This window comes from Stegostoma tigrinum, chromosome 10, assembly GCF_030684315.1.
Source record: "Stegostoma tigrinum isolate sSteTig4 chromosome 10, sSteTig4.hap1, whole genome shotgun sequence".
Classification (NCBI taxonomy): Eukaryota; Metazoa; Chordata; class Chondrichthyes; order Orectolobiformes; family Stegostomatidae; genus Stegostoma; species Stegostoma tigrinum.
Window position 1 is genome coordinate 2,305,483 of NC_081363.1, and position 19,534 is coordinate 2,325,016.

A 19,534-nucleotide genomic window follows, 5' to 3' on the forward strand; every position below is an offset into this window, starting at 1 on the left:
ATGCAATAAAAACCTGAAGGATCACCAGACACGAAACGTTAAATCTGATTTTTCTTCACATATGCTGCCAGAACTGCTGAGCTATGGTAGCAACTTCTATTTTTGTTCCTGATTCACAGCATCAACAGTTCTTTCAGTTTTGATAAAGGTCCTACTACACTCTGAGATAACGTTCTTCACTGTCAACGAATCCACCTATTTTGGTGTCATCTGCAAACTTCTCAGCCATGCCTCCTGTATTCACATCCTAATCATTTATATAAATGAAGAAAAGCAGTGGGCCCAACGCCGATCCTTGTGGCACAACAGGACATCAGACTTCCAATCTGAAAAACAACCCTCAAGCACCACTCTCTGTCTTCTACCTTGAAGCCACTTTTGTATCCAATTGGCGAGCTCTCCCCGAATCCCATGCGATCTAAACCTACTATTCAGTCTATCACATTGAACAAAGAACAAAGAAAATTACAGCACCGGGACAGGCTCTTTGGCCCTCCACGCCTGCGCCAATCCAGATCATCTGTCTAAACCTGTCATCTATTTTCTAAGGATCTGCATCCCTCTGCTCCCTGCCCATTCATATATCTGTCTAGATACATCTTAAATGATGCTATCGTGCCCACCTCTACCACCTCCGCTGGCAATGTGTTCCAGGCACCAAACACCCTCTGTGTAAAGAACTTTCCACACATATCTCCCTTAAACTTTTCCCCTCTCACCTTGAAATCGTGACCCCTGGTAACTGAGTCCCCCACTCTGGGCAAAAGCTTCTTGCTATCCACCCTGTCCAGACCTCTCATGATTTTGTAGACCTCAATCATGTCCCCCCTCAACCTCCGTCTTTCTAATGTAAATAATCCTAATCTACTCAACCTCTCTTCATAACTAGTGCCATCCATACGAGGCAACATCCTGGTGAACCTTCTCTACACTCTCTCCAAAGCATCCACATCCTTTTGGTAATGTGGCGACCAGAACTGTACGCAGTATTCCAAATGTGGTCGAACCAAAGTCCTATACAGCTGTAACATGACCTGCCAACTCTTGTACTCAATACCCCTTCCGATGAATGAAAGCATGCTGTATGCCTTCTTGACCACTCTATCAACCTGCGTTGCCACCTTCTGGGTAAAATGGACCTGAACACCCAGATCTCTCCATGCATCAGTTTTCCCCAGGGCTTTTCCACTTACCATATAGTTCGCTCGAATTGAATTTTCCAAAATGCATAAACTCGCATTTGCCTGGATTGAACTCCACCTGCTAGTTCTCCACCCAACTCTCTAATTTATCTATATTCCGCTGCATTCTCCGAGAATCCCCTTCACTATCTACTACTTCACCAATCTTAGTATCATCTGTAAACTTGCTAATCAGACCATCTTTGCCTTCCTCCAGATCATTTATATATATCACAAACAACAGTGGTCCCAACACGGATCCCTGTAGAACACCACTGGTCACAGTTCTCCATTTTGAGAAACCCCCTTCCACTACAACTCTCTGTCTCCTGTTGCCCAACCAGTTTTTTATCCATCTAGCTAGCAAACCCTGGACCCCCTGTGACTTCACTTTCTCCATCAGCCTGCCATGGGGAACCTTATCCAATGTCTTACTGAAGTCCTCAAAGAATTCTATCAAGTTAATAAGACATGACATTCCCTGCACAAAACCATGCTGCCTATCACTAAAGAGCCCATTTTCTTTCAAATGTAAATAGATCCTATCCCTCAGTGTCTTCTCTAGCAGTTTTCCCACCACTGACATCAGGCTCACCGGTCTATAATTACCTGGATTATCCTTGCTGCCCTTCTTAAACAAGGGGACAATATTAGCAATTCTCCAGTCTTCCGGGACATCACCCCGTGCGCAAGGATGCTGCAAATATATCTGTTAAGGACCCAGCTATTTCCTCTCTCGCTTCCCTCAGTAACCTGGGATAGATCCGGACTTGTCCACCTTAATGCCTTTTAGGATACCCAATACTTCCCCACTCCTTATGCCAACTTGATCAACAGTAATCAAACATCTACCCTTAACCTCAACATCCGTCATGTCCCTCTCCTCAGTGAAAACCGACACAAAGTACACATTAAGAATCTCACTCATTTTCTCTGACTCCTCGCATAACTTTGCTCCTTTGACTTTGAATGGGCCACCCATTTCTCTAGGCAATAAAATGTGAGGCTGGATGAACACAGCAGGCCAAGCAGCATCTCAGGAGCACAAAAGCTGACGTTTCGGGCCTAGACCCTTCATCAGAGAGGGGGATGGGGAGAGGGAACTGGAATAAATAGGGAGAGAGGGGGAGGCGGACCAAAGATGGAGAGTAAAGAAGATAGGTGGGGAGAGTATAGGTGGGGAGGTAGGGAGGGGATAGGTCAGTCCAGGGAAGACGGACAGGTCAAGGAGGTGGGATGAGGTTAGTAGGTAGATGGGGGTGCGGCTTGGGGTGGGAGGAAGGGATGGGTGAGAGGAAGAACAGATTAGGGAGGCAGAGACAGGTTGGACTGGTTTTGGGATGCAGTGGGTGGGGGGGAAGAGCTGGGCTGGTTGTGTGGTGCAGTGGGGGGAGGGGACGAACTGGGCTGGTTTAGGGATGCAGTAGGGGAAGGGGAGATTTTGAAACTGGTGAAGTCCACATTGATACCATATGGCTGCAGGGTTCCCAGGCGGAATATGAGTTGCTGTTCCTGCAACCTTCGGGTGGCATCATTGTGGCAGTGCAGGAGGCCCATGATGGACATGTCATCTCGAGAATGGGAGGGGGAGTGGAAATGGTTTGCGACTGGGAGGGGCAGTTGTTTGTTGCGAACTGAGCGGAGGTGTTCTGCAAAGCGGTCCACAAGCCTCCGCTTGGTTTCCCCAATGTAGAGGAAGCCGCACCGGGTTAAGGGTAGATGTTTGATTACTGTTGATCAAGTTGGCATAAGGAGTGGGGAAGTATTGGGTATCCTAAAAGGCATTAAGGTGGACAAGTCCGGATCTATCCCAGGTTACTGAGGGAAGCGAGAGAGGAAATAGCTGGGTCCTTAACAGATATATTTGCAGCATCCTTGCGCACGGGGTGATGTCCCGGAAGACTGGAGAATTGCTAATATTGTCCCCTTGTTTAAGAAGGGCAGCAAGGATGCAGTATACCACATTGGCAGATGTGCAGGTGAAACTCTGCTTAATGTGGAATGTCACCTTGGGGCCTGGGATAGGGGTGAGGGAGGAGGTGTGGGGGCAAGTGTAGCATTTCCTGCGATTGCAGGGGAAGGTGCCGGGTGTGGTGGGGTTGGAGGGCAGTGTGGAACGAACAAGGGAGTCACGGAGAGAGTGGTCTCTCCGGAAAGCAGACAGGGGTGGGGATGGAAAAATGTCTTGGGTGGTGGGGTCGGATTGTAAATGGCGGAAGTGTCGGAGGATGATGCGTTGTATCCGGAGGTTGGTAGGGTGGTGTGTGAGAACGAGGGGGATCCTCTTAAGGCGGTTATGGCGGGGGCGGGGTGTGACGGATGTGTTGCGGGAAATACGGGAGACGCGGTCAAGGGCGTTCTCGATCACTGTGGGGGGAAAGTTGCGGTCCTTAAAGAACTTGGACATCTGGGATGTGCGGGAGTGGAATGTCTTATCATGGGAGCAGATGTGGCGGAGGCGGAGGAATTGGGAATAGGGGATGGAATTTTTGCAGGAGGGTGGGTGGGAGGAGGTGAATTCTAGGTAGCTGTGGGAGTCGGTGGGCTTGAAATGGACATCAGTTACAAGCTGGTTGCCTTAGATGGAGACTGAGAGGTCCAGGGAGGTGAGGGATGTGCTGGAGATGGCCCAGGTGAACTGAAGGTTGGGGTGGAAGGTGTTGGTGAAGTGGGTGAACTGTTCGAGCTCCTCTGGGGAGCAAGAGGCGGCGCCGATACAGTCATCAATGTACCGGAGGAAGAGGTGGGGTTTGGGGCCTGTGTAGGTGCGGAAGAGGGACTGTTCCACGTAACCTACAAAGAGGCAGGCATAGCTGGGACCCATGCGGGTGCCCATGGCCACCCCCTTAGTCTGTAGGAAGTGGGAGGAGTCAAAAGAGAAGTTGTTGAGTGTGAGGACGAGTTCAGCGAGGCGGATGAGAGTGTCGGTGGAGGGGGACTGGTCTGGCCTGCGGGACAGGAAGAAGCGGAGGGCCTTGAGGCCATCTCCATGTGGAATGCAGGTGTACAGGGACTGGACGTCCATGGTGAATATGAGGTGTTGGAGGCCAGAGAATTGGAAGTCGTGGAGGAGGTGGAGGGCGTGGGTAGTGTCACGGACATAGGTGGGGAGTTCCTGGACCAAAGGGGAGAAAATGGAGTCCAGATAGGTGGAGATGAGTTCGGTGGGGCAGGAGCAGGCTGAGACGATGGGTCGACCAGGGCAGGCAGGTTTGTGGATTTTGGGAAGGAGATAGACACGGGCCGTGCGGGGTTGGGGAACAATGAGGTTGGAGGCTGTGGGTGGGAGGTCCCCTGAGGTGATGAGGTCGTGAATGGTGTTGGAGATGATGGTTTGGTGTCTCGGGTGTGGGGTCTTGATCGAGGGGGGGGTAGGAGGTGGTGTCAGAGAGTTGGCGTCTGGCCTCGGCGATGTAGAGGTCAGTGCGCCATACTACCGCTGCGCCACCCTTGTCTGCGGGTTTGATGGTGAGGTTGGGGTTGGAGCGGAGGGAGTGGAGGGCTGCCCGTTCTGCGGGGGAGAGGTTGGAGTAGGTGAGAGGGGTGGAGAGGTTGAGGCGGTTGGAGTGGGTGAGAGGGGTGGAGAGGTTGAGGCGGTTTTGACTCCTCCCACTTCCTACAGACTAAGGGGGTGGCCATGGGCACCCGCGTGGGCCCCAGCTATGCCTGCCTCTTTGTAGGTTACGTGGAACAGTCCCTCTTCCGCACCTACACAGGCCCCAAACCCCACCTCTTCCTCCGGTACATTGATGACTGTATCGGCGCCGCCTCTTGCTCCCCAGAGGAGCTCGAACAGTTCATCCACTTCACCAACACCTTCCACCCCAACCTCAAGTTCACCTGGACTATCTCCAACACATCCTTCACCTTCCTGGACCTCTCAGTCTCCTTCTCAGGCAACCAGCTTGTAACTGATGTCCATTTCAAGCCCACCGACTCCCACAGCTACCTAGAATACACCTCCTCCCACCCACCCTCCTGCAAAAATTCCATCCCCTATTCCCAATTCCTCCGCCTCCGCCGCATCTGCTCCCACGATAAGACATTCCACTCCCGCACATCCCAGATGTCCAAGTTCTTTAAGGACCACAACTTTCGCCCCACAGTCATCGAGAACGCCCTTGACCGCGTCTCCCGTATTTCCCGCAAAACATCCCTCACACGCCGCCCCCGCCACAACCGCCCTAAGAGGATCCCCCTCGTTCTCACACACCACCCTACCAACCTCCGGATACAACGCATCATCCTCCGACACTTCCGCCATTTACAATCCGACCCCACCACCCAAGACATTTTTCCATCCCCACCCCTGTCTGCTTTCCGGAGAGACCACTCTCTCCGTGACTCCCTTGTTCGTTCCACACTGCCCTCCAACCCCACCACACCCGGCACCTTCCCCTGCAACCGCAGGAAATGCTACACTTGCCCCCACACCTCCTCCCTCACCCCTATCCCAGGCCCCAAGATGACATTCCACATTAAGCAGAGGTTCACCTGCACATCTGCCAATGTGGTATACTGCATCCACTGTACCCGGTGCGGCCTCCTCTACATTGGGGAAACCAAGCGGAGGCTTGGGGACCGCTTTGCAGAACACCTCCGCTCAGTTCGCAACAAACAACTGCACCTCCCAGTCGCAAACCATTTCCACTCCCCCTCCCATTCTCGAGATGACATGTCCATCATGGGCCTCCTGCACTGCCACAATGATGCCACCCGAAGGTTGCAGGAACAGCAACTCATATTCCGCCTGGGAACCCTGCAGCCATATGGTATCAATGTGGACTTCACCAGTTTCAAAATCTCCCCTTCCCCTACTGCATCCCTAAACCAGCCCAGTTCGTCCCCTCCCCCCACTGCACCACACAACCAGCCCAGCTCTTCCCCCCCACCCACTGCATCCCAAAACCAGTCCAACCTGTCTCTGCCTCCCTAACCGGTTCTTCCTCTCACCCATCCCTTCCTCCCACCCCAAGCCGCACCCCCATCTACCTACTAACCTCATCCCACCTTGACCTGTCCGTCTTCTCTGGACTGACCTATCCCTTCCCTACCTCCCCACCTATACTCTCTCCACCTATCTTCTTTACTCTCCATCTTCAGTCCGCCTCCCCCTCTCTCCCTATTTATTCCAGTTCCCTCTCCCCATCCCCCTCTCTGATGAAGGGTCTAGGCCCGAAACGTCAGCTTTTGTGCTCCTGAGATGCTGCTTGGCCTGCTGTGTTCATCCAGCCTCACATTTTATTATCTTGGAATTCTCCAGCATCTGCAGTTCCCATTATCTCTTTCTCTAGGCACCCTCTTGCTCCTTATGTACAAATAAAGGGCTTTGGGATTTTCCTTAACACTGTTTGCTAAAGATATTTCATGACTCCTTTTAGCCCTCTTAATTTCTTGATTCAGATTGGTCCTACTTTCCTGATATTTTTCCAAAGCTTCGTCTGTTTTCAGTCGCCTAGACCTTATGTGTGCTTCCTTTTTTCTCTTTGCTAGTCTCACAATTTCACCTGTCATCCATGGTTCCCTAATTTTGCCCTTTCTATCCCTCATTTTCACAGGGACATGTCTGTCCTGCACTCTAATCAAACTCTCTTTAAAAGTCTCCCATCTCTCATATGTTGATTTACCCTCAAACAGCTGCTCCCAATCCACATTCCCCAGCTCCTGCTGAATTTTGATATAGTTGGACTTCCCCCAATTCAACACTTTTCCTTTAGGACCACTCTTGTCTTTGTCCATCAGTATTCTAAAACATACGGAATTGTGATCACTATTCCTGATGTAATCCCTTGCTGAAACCTCAACCACCTGGTCGGGCTCATTCCTCAACACCAGGTCCAATATGGCCCCTTCCCGGGTGGGACTATTTACATACTGCTCCATGAAACCTTCCGGGATGCTGCTTACAAATTCTGCTCCATCTAAACCCCGAACAAGGTGTCAGAGTAAGCACCATGCAATAAAGATACTATGACAATCTTAGCTAATATTCATGACATAAGGAAAGCATTCCTGAATGGAAAACAATGGAGCAGGTAAAGAACATTCCAGAAGACTTAGATAACAGTTTGGAGCTGGAGTAATAGCAGGCCAGGCAGTATTAGAGAAGCCGGAAAGTTGACATTTCGGACAATGACAACAACCACAAAATGGAGGAGCAGCACCTCATATTCCGCCTCGGGAGCCTACAGCCCAATGGCATAAATATGGAATTCACCAATTTAAAATCTCCCCACCCCTGGCTTCATCCCATGTCCAACCCTCCTTCTCATCCCCACTTTCTTGACCTGACACAACCTGTCTATCTTCTCTCTCACCTATCTGCCCTTCCCACTTCACTGACCAATCCCCACCACCTGCATCCACCTATTATCATCCCGCCCATCTTCTCCAGCACTACCCATCCTCTCTATTTATTTCCAAACTCCCAACCACCCCCATCTCTGAAGAAGAGTCCTAACCCGAAATGTCAAACCTTCCTGCTCCTCTGATGCTGTCTGACCTGTTGTGTTACTCCAGCTCCACTTTGTGTTATCTCTGACTCCAACATCTGCAGTTCTTGCTATCTCTGAGTGAACTATTCCAGAGGCCTTATCTTGCTTTTAATTTCAAGAGACTAAGTTTTAATTTCTTTTCTTATTACTTTGGTTAATATAAGTGGGATTTATATTTATTAGAACTGTATAGAATTTTGTTTTATTCGAGAATAATTACCAGTTAATGGGGAAATTGTTCAGTTTGTTAGTAGTTCTGTTAAGTTGTTCACTGTTAAGAGTTAGATAAATAAATTGTTACCTGTTGCTTATAAAGTATCAGGGATTTCTTTCATTTAACCATGCCTCTGTAACACTCTCTTCTGAAATATGAACTCTTTTGAAGACATTACTATTTATTTCTCCAAATTCCATAGCTTGCACATCCTTCTCCACAGTAAATACTGATGTGAAATACTTGTTTAGTACCTCACCCATCTCTTGTGGCTCCACTTATAGACAGCAACATTGATCTTTAAAGGGCCCTCCTTCAAACATACTTTGTGGTAGGAACAGGAGCAGGTCATTCACCTCCTTAAGCCTGTTCTACCATTCAGTTAGATCATAATTAATGTTTACTTGAATTCCAAACCCTGCTTTTGTTCCTTGTCACTGGACGCTAATGCCCAATAAAATCAAATATTTTAGTTTTCACATCATTTCTGGCATTCATAGCACTTCAGAGATTCCAGAGTGCCACAACCCAATGTGTAATTTCACATTTGAACATTCCAGCTCTAATTTTAAGATTCTGCCCTCCCACTATCTCTCCCAATTCCTCTTTCTGCTGAATCCTCATTTTTCTTTCAGATGGTACCCCTCAGTATTGTGCACAAATTCTTCCTGTTCAACTTCAATTGTCAAACCAAAGATGACTTTCTTCCATATTTCCGCGTACAGATATTATAGAACATAGAACATAGAACATTACAGCACAGCACAGGCCCTTCAGCCTTCGATGTTGTGCCGACCTGTCATACCGATCTCAAGCCCATCTAACCTACACTATTCCATGTACGTCCATATGCTTATCCAATGACGACTTAAATGTACCTAAAGTTGGCGAATCTACTACCATTGCAGGCAAAGCGTTCCATTCCCTTACTACTCTCTGAGCACCACTCTCCCCCACTATGGGCCTTGCTACCTCACCCTCCAACATCACTCATCAATCACCACTTCCTCTCCCTACAAATGAAATACCACCCCCACCCCACAATCAGCTATTCCCCCCAATCCACTATCATAGAACAATACACCAACAACTCACCCCTCTACCCACAAAGTTGTGGTTAGAATATGATGAAAATATTTTAAATCACTTCATTTTCAGTAAGCTTCCATGCCAACAGTGAGATAAATAATTAGTTAGTCAGCAAGAAAGGTTTGCTATGTCATACAAATTCCAAATTAATTTTTCCCTGCAGTTTATTGTCGGGGTCAAAGCCATTTTCGGAAGCAAGGAAAGGAACGGTCTACTCCCATGAAACAGGCACTCACCCACTAAAGTGAACATGTCTGACAGCAGGCTTGCTTTGATCTTCAAATCCAAGGGTGCATCACTATCAAGAAATAGAAAATTCAGTCAGGCAATTGGTCCAAACTCTCAGACTCCTTGGTACACAAGCTCAGTGCAATGAAATCCAGTTAGAACGAACAGTAGAGCCATAGGATGTATGGCACAGAAACTAACGCTTTGGCCCTATATCTATGTCAATGGCAATGCTACCTGTTTAATCAGAACTAATGAATCGCACTCAGTCTTTTCCAAAAGATTATGAACCCAGCCACTGGAGAAATCTGTCAGTAAGTAAAATGATTCTCTTTACTAACTCACTCACCGTGTTTCCATTCGCTCATTCATAAAACCTCATTTTTTACAAGACAAACTAAATTAAACATCTCTTTCAATCCATTATTGTTTCTTTATACCTTTCAATTATTGTTGGCGTCAAGCTGTAAGCAGCGTTTAGGCCTGTGTTTCTGGAACAAAGGCTACCCCTAAATAAGTGTTAATACTCAGAACCAAGCCATCCTGCCATCGTGTCTCCATAATTCTCGCAAAACTATAGAAAAATTATAATATTAATTAGCCAACAGTAACCAGCTCTTGGGACCTGAATGGGTTGTGGGACATCAAACAGTGTCCTCCCCTACGGTCTGCTGGTCTCGACTCTTTGAAATTTCCTTATACACTACTTGTTTCTATAATATTATACAATCTATTTCTAACTTTTATTTAGGACTACCATCGTGCACTAATGTATGGATTTATACTTTTTAAATTAAAAAGGGCCATTAACCCCATTAAGAAACTTACTATCAAAACAGCGCTTCCATGAAACTGCATGAATGAATGTGTAAGAACTGTCGAAACCAGCAATAATAATTAAATCTCACAACCCAGCTGCAGGAATCAGTTTAACATCCTCCATACTTTTATTTAGTACATGTATAATTTCTCACTTATATAGATCAAATTGGTCTGGTATGTTTACTAACATTACACACTTTCAAGGCAAAAGGACTAACACCTCTTATTTATGAAAGCTCAGACCAGACAGACATTCTAATCCCATCCGGAGTAACATCCAGCATTTAGCAAGTTCTTAAACCATCTCCTGCTTCCCCGGGACAGATGTCATACAAACTTGTGTATAATAGATACAACTATGTGACACCATAGCGCTAAGATTTTAATGTACGTAAAAATTGTATAAAAGAGGCTAGTGTGAAACTGTACTTTGAATTCCGTCGCCACCTTGAACTGCGCTACTGTGTATGCTCAATGAAGGGGCTATTTTTATCACTCACCGATCTTGGTTGTTATTGAATATGATTCCATAAACCAATCAGTCCATTTGCCTATTTTCTCATTTCATCATTGTAGGTGCTCTGCACTAAGCTCCATTTACAAGGGCTTGCATTATTAATCAATATTAATATCCTCATCCAACAAAAATCAATCTTAGTTTTGAAATGTTCATTTGACCTAGAATTCACATCCCAATATCCACATTCTTCTATTTCAAATATTTTGCTAATTCTCATTTAAGCCATGTTCAAAACTCTATCAGCATTTCTGATCAAGGGTCTAGGCCCGAAACGTCAGCTTTTGCACTCCTAAGATGCTGCTTGGCCTGCTGTGTTCATCCAGCTCCACACTTCGTTATTTCAAAACTCTATCCTTGACTAACGTGGGAGAGTAGACGGAAATGGGGTCTCAAGACACAAACAGATTAACTACAATATTATTAAATTGCACAGCAGCCAAGACGGACAAAATGGCCTTAGCATGTTCCTAGTTTGTATGCCTGTATGTGTCAGATTAATGGGAGCCATTACTATTCACTGTATGCAATTTGGGCTGGAAGCCAGCATTCTGAGAGAATGTAGCACTCAGGGTTCAAAAAGTGGAGGCAATGGCCCAGAGGTATAATCACTCGACTGATAATTCACAGAGCCGGATAATGTTTTGGGAACCTGCATCCGAACCCCTCCATGGAATTAAGAACCTAATGATGGCCGTGAATCCATTGGCGGTTGTTGGGAAAACCCATGTGGTTCAGTAACATCCTTTACGGAAGGAAACTGCAGTCCTTACCTGGTCTGGCCTACATGTGACTCCAGGCTCACAGCAACATGGTTGACTCTTAACTGCCCTCTGGGTAATTAGGGATAGGCAAAAAATGCTGCCTGGCCAGTGACACCCTCATCCCATACATTAGTTAAAAGAAAACTCAGCTCTAAGGATGCTGCATTCAGCCACTTCAAAACGTTAGCACCATCCAATCATAGTTAGTAATATGGGAGGGGCTTAATATTTTTGATGCTCAGGACAGTTGAGGGTAACTGATGAGGAGTTCAGAGCTTTAAGTTAAAGAAAGAGAGATGGAGATTCCATGTTAGGGCCGCATTTGTAATACCACAGATTCTTTGTAGTGTACACAGTCATCAGTCAAGTAGAGCCACTGGATAACTCATTACTGTTATAACTCAGGAAAATGTTCAGGAATTAGTAGGTGGCTAATTTTTTGAACCAAGGCGCAGAATGGAGTCCTGAAGAGCTGAAAAAGTGGGAAGATCATGTGCATTTCTATTGAGAGAAGCTTTGCTATGACCAGAAAAAGCTGACAAGAATACTTCATTACAACTGAGAGTGCAGGGTTTGAAACGCCTGCAATCAATATTTGTATAATTAAACTGAACATGATTGGAGGTCGGGGGAAAAACGAAAGGGCAGGACAAACTTGGTGCGGCATGCAGTCATAGAACATATAGAACATAGAAAATTACAGCACAGTACAGGCCCTTCGGCCCTCGATGTTGTGCCGACCTGTCATACCGATCTCAAGCCCATCTAACCTACACTATTCCATGTACGTCCATATGCTTGTCCAATGACGACTTAAATGTACCCAAAGTTGGCGAATCTACTACCGTTGCAGGCAAAGCGTTCCATTCCCTTACTACTCTCTGAGCAAAGAAACTACCTCTGACATTTGTCCTATATCTTTCACCCCTCAATTTTAAGCTATGCCCCCTCGTGCTCACCGTCACCATCCTAGAAAAAAGGCTCTCCCTTTCCACCCTATCTAACCGTCTGATTATTTTATATGTTTCAATTAAGTCACCTCTCAACCTTATTCTCTCTAACGAAAACAGCCTCAAGTCCCTCAACCTTTCCTTGTAAGACCTTCCCTCCATACCAGGCAACATCCTAGTAAATCTCCTCTGCTCCCTTTCCAAAGCTTCCACATCCTTCTTATAATGCGGTGACCAGAACTGTACACAATACTCCAAGTGCGGCCGCACCAGAGTTTTGTACAGCTTCACCATAACCTCTTGGTTCCGGAACTCGATCCCTCTATTAATAAAAGCTAAAACACTGTATGCCTTCTTAACAGCCCTGTCAACCTGGGTGGCAACTTTCAAGGATCTGTGTACACGGACACCAAGATCTCTCTGCTCATCTACACTACCAAGAATCTTACCATTAGCCCAGTACTTTGCCTTCCGCTTACTCCTACCAAAGTGCATCACCTCACACTTGTCTGCATTAAACTCCATTTGCCACCTCTCAGCCCAGCTCTGCAGCTTATCTATGTCTCTCTGCAACCTACAGCATCCTTTGTCACTGTCCACAACTCCACCGATCTTAGTGTCGTCTGCAAATTTACTAACCCATCCTTCTACACCCTCATCCAGGTCATTTATAAAAATGACAAACAGTAGTGGACCTAACACCGACCCTTGCAGTACACCACTAGTAACTGGTCTCCAGGATGAACATTTCCCATCAACTACCACCCTCTGTCTTCTTTCAGCAAGTCAATTTCCGATCCAAACTGCTATATCTCCCACAATTCCATTCCTCCACATTTTGTACAATAGCCTACTGTGGGGAACCTTAGCGAACGCCTTGCTGAAATCCATATACAACCACATCAACCGGCTTACTCTCATCTACCTGTGTGGTCACCTTCTCAAAGAACTCAATAAGGTTTGTGAGGCACGACCTTCCCTTCACAAAACCGTGCTGACTATCCCTAACCAATTTATTCTTTTCTAGATGATTATAAATCCTGGATGTGAGTTTGCTTGCTGAGCTGCAAGGTTAATTTTCAGACGTTTCGTCACCATTCTAGGTAACATCATCAGTGAGCCTCCGACGAAGCGCTGGTGTTATGTCCCGCTTTCTATTTATCTGGTTAGGTTTCCTTGGGTTGGTGATGTCATTTCCTGCGTTGGTGATGTCATTTCCTGTTCTTTTTCTCAGGGCATGGTAGATTGGCTCCAAATCAATGTGTTTGTTGATGGAATTCCGGTTGGAATGCCATGCTTCTAGGAATTCTCGTGCATGTCTCTGTTTGGCTTGTCCTAGGATGGATGTGTTGTCCCAATCAAAGTGGTGTCCTTCCTTATCTGTATGTAAGGATACGAGTGATAGTGGGTCATGTCATTTTGTGGCTAGTTGATGTTCATGTATCCTGGTGGCTAGCTTTCTGCCAGTTTGTCCAATGTAGTGTTCGTCACAGTTCTTGCAAGGTATTTTGTAGATGATGTTTGTTTTATTTGTTGTCTGTATAGGGTCTTTTAAGTTCATTAGCTGCTGTTTTAGTGTGTTGGTGGGTTTGTGGGCTACCCTGATGCCAAGAGATCCGAGTAGTCTAGCAGTCATTTCGGAAATGTCTTTGATGTAGGGGACATGACCCACTATCACTCGTATCCTTACATACAGATAAGGAAGGACACCACTTTGATTGGGACAACACATCCATCCTAGGACAAGCCAAACCGAGACATGCACAAGAATTCCTAGAAGCATGGCATTCCAACCAGAATTCCATCAACAAACACATTGATTTGGAGCCAATCTACCTTCCCCTGAGAAAAAGAACGGGAAATGACATTACCAACCCAAGGAAACCTAACCAGATAAATAGAAAGCGGGACATAACACCAGCGCTTCGTCGGAGGCTCACTGATGATGTTACCTAGAATGGTGACGAAACGTCTGAAAACTAACCTTCCAGCTCAGCGAGCAAACTCACATCCAGAACCTCAACCTGAGCGACAAATCTTCTCAAAACTCGCTGGGATAGTGATGCTCATTTGAAGAGCCAGTGCAGACATTATAGGCTGAATGGCTTTCTTCTACACCTTAACACTTTTGTAAATCAGTAATATTTCAAAAGAAAATGTGAAGAACCACGAGAAAAGAACTATTGAGTGATAGTAAATCTCATACAGACGCACTGGGCTAAATTGCCTCCTCCTTTGTTGCATGCTCCAGTGATACTAATCTGCATGTCCAGTAGCGCTTCTCTCGATTCTGTCAGGATCCTAATAAACAGTTAGGTCACTATCTTAAGTAAGACCGTAAGACCATAAGACACAGAAGCAGAATTAGACCATTCAGCCCATTGAGTCTGTCCACCGTTTGATCATGTATCATATGTTTCTCCACTTAATTCTCCTCTGTTCTCCCCGTTATGCTTAATCCCCTTAACTAATCAAGAAGTAACTACCTCTGCCTTCAATACACTTAATGACTTAACCTCCACATCCCTCTGTAGCAATGAGTTCCACAGAATCCCCACTCTCTGGCTGAAGAAATTCTTTCTCATCTCAGCTCTATAGGGTCATTCCTTCACTATGAGGCATTAGCCTTGGGCCCTGGTCTTTCCTACTAGTTTAAACATCTTCTCCATGTCCAGTCTATCCAGGCGTCTGAGTATCCTGTCATTCTTTTAAACTCCATGAAGTATAGACTCAAGAGTCCTCAATGCTCCTCATTAGCAAGCTCTTTATTGCCGGGATCATTCATGTAAACCTCTTCTGAATCTCTTACATTGCCAGCACATCTTTCTTTAGAATACCTGTCTGAGTAACCCTGGTCCACTCTTTTTGAATTATAATTTCCACTTACCTGGACTTTATTCATATCTGGTAGTTCTAATCTCCAATTGTGGAAAATGAAACAACGTCTTCATTATTAGGCTTCACAAGGTAGATACATAGAGATTGTTTCCTCATATGGGAGAATCCAGGATCAAAGGGCATAATCTTGGAATAAGGAGTTCCACATTTAAGATGAAGTAAGGAAGAATATTTTCTTTCAGAGGATGGTGAGCCTGTGGAATTCTTTACACAAAGGGCTGTCAAGGCTGGAGCATTAAGTATATTCAAGGCTGAAACAGATTTTTAATTAGTAAGGGAATCAAGGGTTATGGGTCAAAGGTAGAAAGTGGAGTTGAGGATAGCAGATTCAGTCATGATTTAATTGTATGATAGAGTGGACTCGATGGGTTGATGTCCTATTTCTGCATCTTATGGTTTAGTGTTTTTTCTGTTTCCTCACTCAGTACTTCAGACTTATCATCTCCAGTTCGGGGCAGTAGGAACTTCTTGCCATGAATGTACCAATAAAAAGCGCTGATATGACCCATTCCTTTCATGATCCCCTCTTCATAAGCCTATTGTTAGTTTGTGATTTCTATATTTCATTTCTTGCCTTATTTTTATTGTTTGTTATCTACAATGTAAGCATTACCACTTTGTTTAGTTTCAAATTTGAACTAATATCTCAAAAGTCCCAACTTTGACACATTCCATTTGTTCCTCATTGGAATGCACTTAATTTGCTTGCTTTCCATCTCATTGCTGATCTATAATTCAATCTGGCAGCTTTTCTCAGCATTTAACTTGGACCAGCTTTCTTATCTTGCTGTGATTTATATTTACCCATGCTAAAATCTTTAACCTCAACTCTTTATCTTCAATCTTTTCTTACAAAAAAGCTAATTATACTACTGTACCTGGTGAAATTTCAGTAGAAAAGATGATTAGAGAAAGTACATCAGAGATACATGGGGCACAATTAAGCTGATTTCAGGGGTGAAAAGTTATAATTGTGAAGAAACCCTAAAAAGCTGAGGCAGTTTATTCTGAGACACAGAAGGTTACTTGAAAATCAAGCCGAACATCGAAATTCTGATAGATTTTGAGAGGCCAAATAGTTTAACACTGTTTCCTATGATTAGCAAATTAGCCATTGTGGACAGCACAGTCTGGAAGATTTTGAAGAACCATTTCTCACACTGAATTAATAGATTGTGCTTTAATGTAAGCAGCTCTTCATAGAACTGTGGATTGGTACAGCATAGGAGAAGGTCATTCAGTCCATCATACTCATAGTGGCCTTTGGTGAAATTTAGTTCCATTCTATGGCTGTTTCTATCATACTCCAGTAATTCTTTTTATTTTTGGATGTTTGATTAAATCTACTTTGGCAGTTCTTTCAGAACATCACAACTCATTGGATAAAACACATATTTCCACATCTCCCCTCTGGATTTCTGTTAATCACCTGAAAGCTCTAGCCTCAGATTACTGCCTTCTTGGATATGGAAACAGTTTCCTCCTTTAAATGTCCTGTCAAATCTCCTATTAACCTGCTGTCTTCTAAGAACAGCTTCTGCAGTTGGTGAACATAATTAAAGTGGCTCATTCTTGATTCTGTTCCAGTTCTCCTCCGTACCCTTCCCAGGGCTGTGAAATCCTTCCCAGGGCTGTGAAATCCTTCCCATAATGTGATACCTTCCTACAGCTGAAGCCTAACAGTATTTTATGAAGTTTTGGCATAATGTCCCCACTGTTATGTTCTATTCCTGCAGTATACAAACTAATGCTTCTGTATGTTTTTTCTTAACAACCTTCTCAATGTGTCCTTCCATCCGGTGTGGCTTCCTCTACATAGGGGAAACCAAGCGGAGGCTTGGGGACCGCTTTGCAGAACACCTCCGCTCGGTTCGCAATAAACAACTGCGCCTCTCAGTCGCAAACCATTTCCACTCCCCCTCCCATTCTTTAGATGACATGTCCATCATGGGCCTCCTGCAGTGCCACAATGATGCCACCCGAAGGTTGCAAGAACAGCAACTCATATTCCGCTTGGGAACCCTGCAGCCCAAAGGTATCAATGTGGACTTCACCAGCTTCAAAATCTCCCCTTCCCCCACCGCATCCCAAAAGCAACCCAGTTCGTCCCCTCCCCCCACTGCATCACACAACCAGCCCAGCTCTTCCCCTCCACCCACTGCATCCCAAAACCAGCCCAGCCTGTCTCTGCCTCCCTAACCTGTTCTTCCTCTCACCCATCCCTTCCTCCCACCTCAAGCCGCGCTTCCATTTCCTACCTACTAACCTCATCCCACCTCCTTGACCTGTCCGTCTTCCCTGGACTGACCTATCCCCTCCCTACCTCCCCACCTATACTCTCCTCTCCACCTATCTTCTTTTCTCTCCATCTTCGGTCCACCTCCCCCTCTCTCCCTATTCATTCAAGAACCCTCTCCCCATCCCCCTCTCTGATGAAGGGTCTAGGCCCGAAACGTCAGCTTTTGTGCTCCTGAGATGCTGCTTGGCCTGCTGTGTTCATCCAGCTCACACTTTATTATCTTGGACTCAATATCAAGTTCAGTAACTTCAAGCCTTAAGCTCTCTCATGTCCTTATTTCAACACCCACATATCAAACCTTGTCAACATATAGTCAGCTATTACACATAGCCCATTGCTAGCCACTAACAGTCCCTACTAATAGTCATTTGCCCTTTTAGCCAGATTATTATCCACTCCTTTGCCTGTCCAACTGTTCCTCTCTCTCTTTGGTCTCTATCCCCATCTATCATTAACTCCTTACCCCCTCAGCCCTATCATGTCTTCTCATATAAACTGACATTTTCCTAGCCAGCATCAATTCTGAGGAAGAGTCACTTGACCCAAAATGTTAACTCTGTTTTCTCTCCACATTTGCTGCCAGACCTGCTGAACTTCTCCAGAAATTTCTGTTTTCCTTCAGTAGGATGATGCCTGGTATGTAAGGATTGTCTTATAACGAAAGTTAAACATGTTGAGACTCTACTCAGTGGAATTTAGATGAAAGAGATTTTATCTCACTGAAACATATAGGATTCTTAAGAGGCTTGACAGAGTCTTTCTTAATTCACTCATGGGAGGTGGGTGTTGCCGGACAGGCTAACATGTATTGCACGTCTCTAGTTGCCCTTGAGAAGGTGATTGTAACCTGTCGTCTTGAACCATTGAATTCCCTGTGCTGTCGGTAGACCCACAATGTTATTAGGGAGGGAGTTCCAGGATTTTGATGCAGCAACAGTGAAGGAATGGCCTTATATTTCCAAGTCAGAAATGGTAAGTGGCTGGGAGGAGAGCAAGCAGGTAGTGCTGTTGCCATGTATCTGCTGCCCCTGATTGAAGAGGTCATGGGTTTGGAAGATGTTGTCCAAGAATCTTTGGTGAATTTTTGCAGAGTATCTTGTAGATGGTACACACTGCTGCTACTGATCGTCAGTGGTGGAGGGTGTGGATGTTTGTGCATGTAGTGCCTATAAAGTGGGCTGTTTCATCGTGGATGGTGGCAAGCTTCTTGAGTGTTGTTGGAGCTGCACTCATTCAGGCAAGTGGAGGCTATTCCATCAAACTCCTGGCTTGTGCCTTGTAGATGGTGAACAGGCTTTGGGAATTCAGGAGGTGAGTTACTTGCTGCAATATTCCTAGCCTCTGACCTGCTCTTGTAGCCTGTGTTTATGCTGGAGTTCAGTTTAGTTTCTGGTCAATGGTAACCCCCAATATGTTAATAGTTGGAGGCTTCAGCGATGCCAATACTATTGAATTTCAAGGGTTGGTGGTTAGCCTCTTTTGGAAATGGTTCTGCCTGGCATTTGTGTGGCACAAATAATACTTGCCAAATGTCGGCCCAAACCTGGTTATTGTCCAGAACTTGTTGCATTTGAACATGGGCTGCTTAAGTATCTGAGGATTTGCGAATGGTGCTGAAAATTCTGCAGTCATTGGCAAACATCCCCACTTCTGAGCTTATGATGGAGGGATGGTCATTGATGAAGCAGATGAAGGTGGCTGGCCTCGGACACTACCTTGAGAAACTCCTGCAGAGATGCCTGGAGATGTCTGACCTCCAACAACGATGACCATCTTCCAAAGTACCCTAACCTGTGGAGAGCTTGATCTGGATCCCTACTGATTCCAGTCTACGCTTGAACCAAGGCTGTAATGAGGTCAGGAGCTGAGTGGTCCTGATGGAACCTAAACTGGACGTCACTGAGCAGGTTATTGCTGAGCAGGTGCTGCTTGATAGCACTGTTGATAATGGCACCTTCCATCACTTTACTGATGATCAAGATTTGTCTGATGTGGTGGTAACTGGCTGGATTGGATTTGTTCCGCTTTTCAGGAACAGGATGCACCTGGGAAATTTTCTACATTGTTGGGTAGATACT

At 45.6% G+C, this 19,534-nt stretch overlaps 1 protein-coding gene across 2 annotated transcripts in view; it reads right to left on the reverse strand.

Moving 5' to 3' along the window:
- Nucleotides 1-19,534, reverse strand: part of ttll5 (tubulin tyrosine ligase-like family, member 5) — a 419,059-nt gene that overhangs the window by 246,697 nt on the left and 152,828 nt on the right. For both annotated transcript variants that reach the window (XM_059648892.1, XM_059648891.1), the window contains one exon: nucleotides 9,215-9,276. In XM_059648892.1, the coding sequence (XP_059504875.1) occupies nucleotides 9,215-9,276 (62 nt within the window). The remainder of the gene's footprint in view (nucleotides 1-9,214; nucleotides 9,277-19,534) is intronic.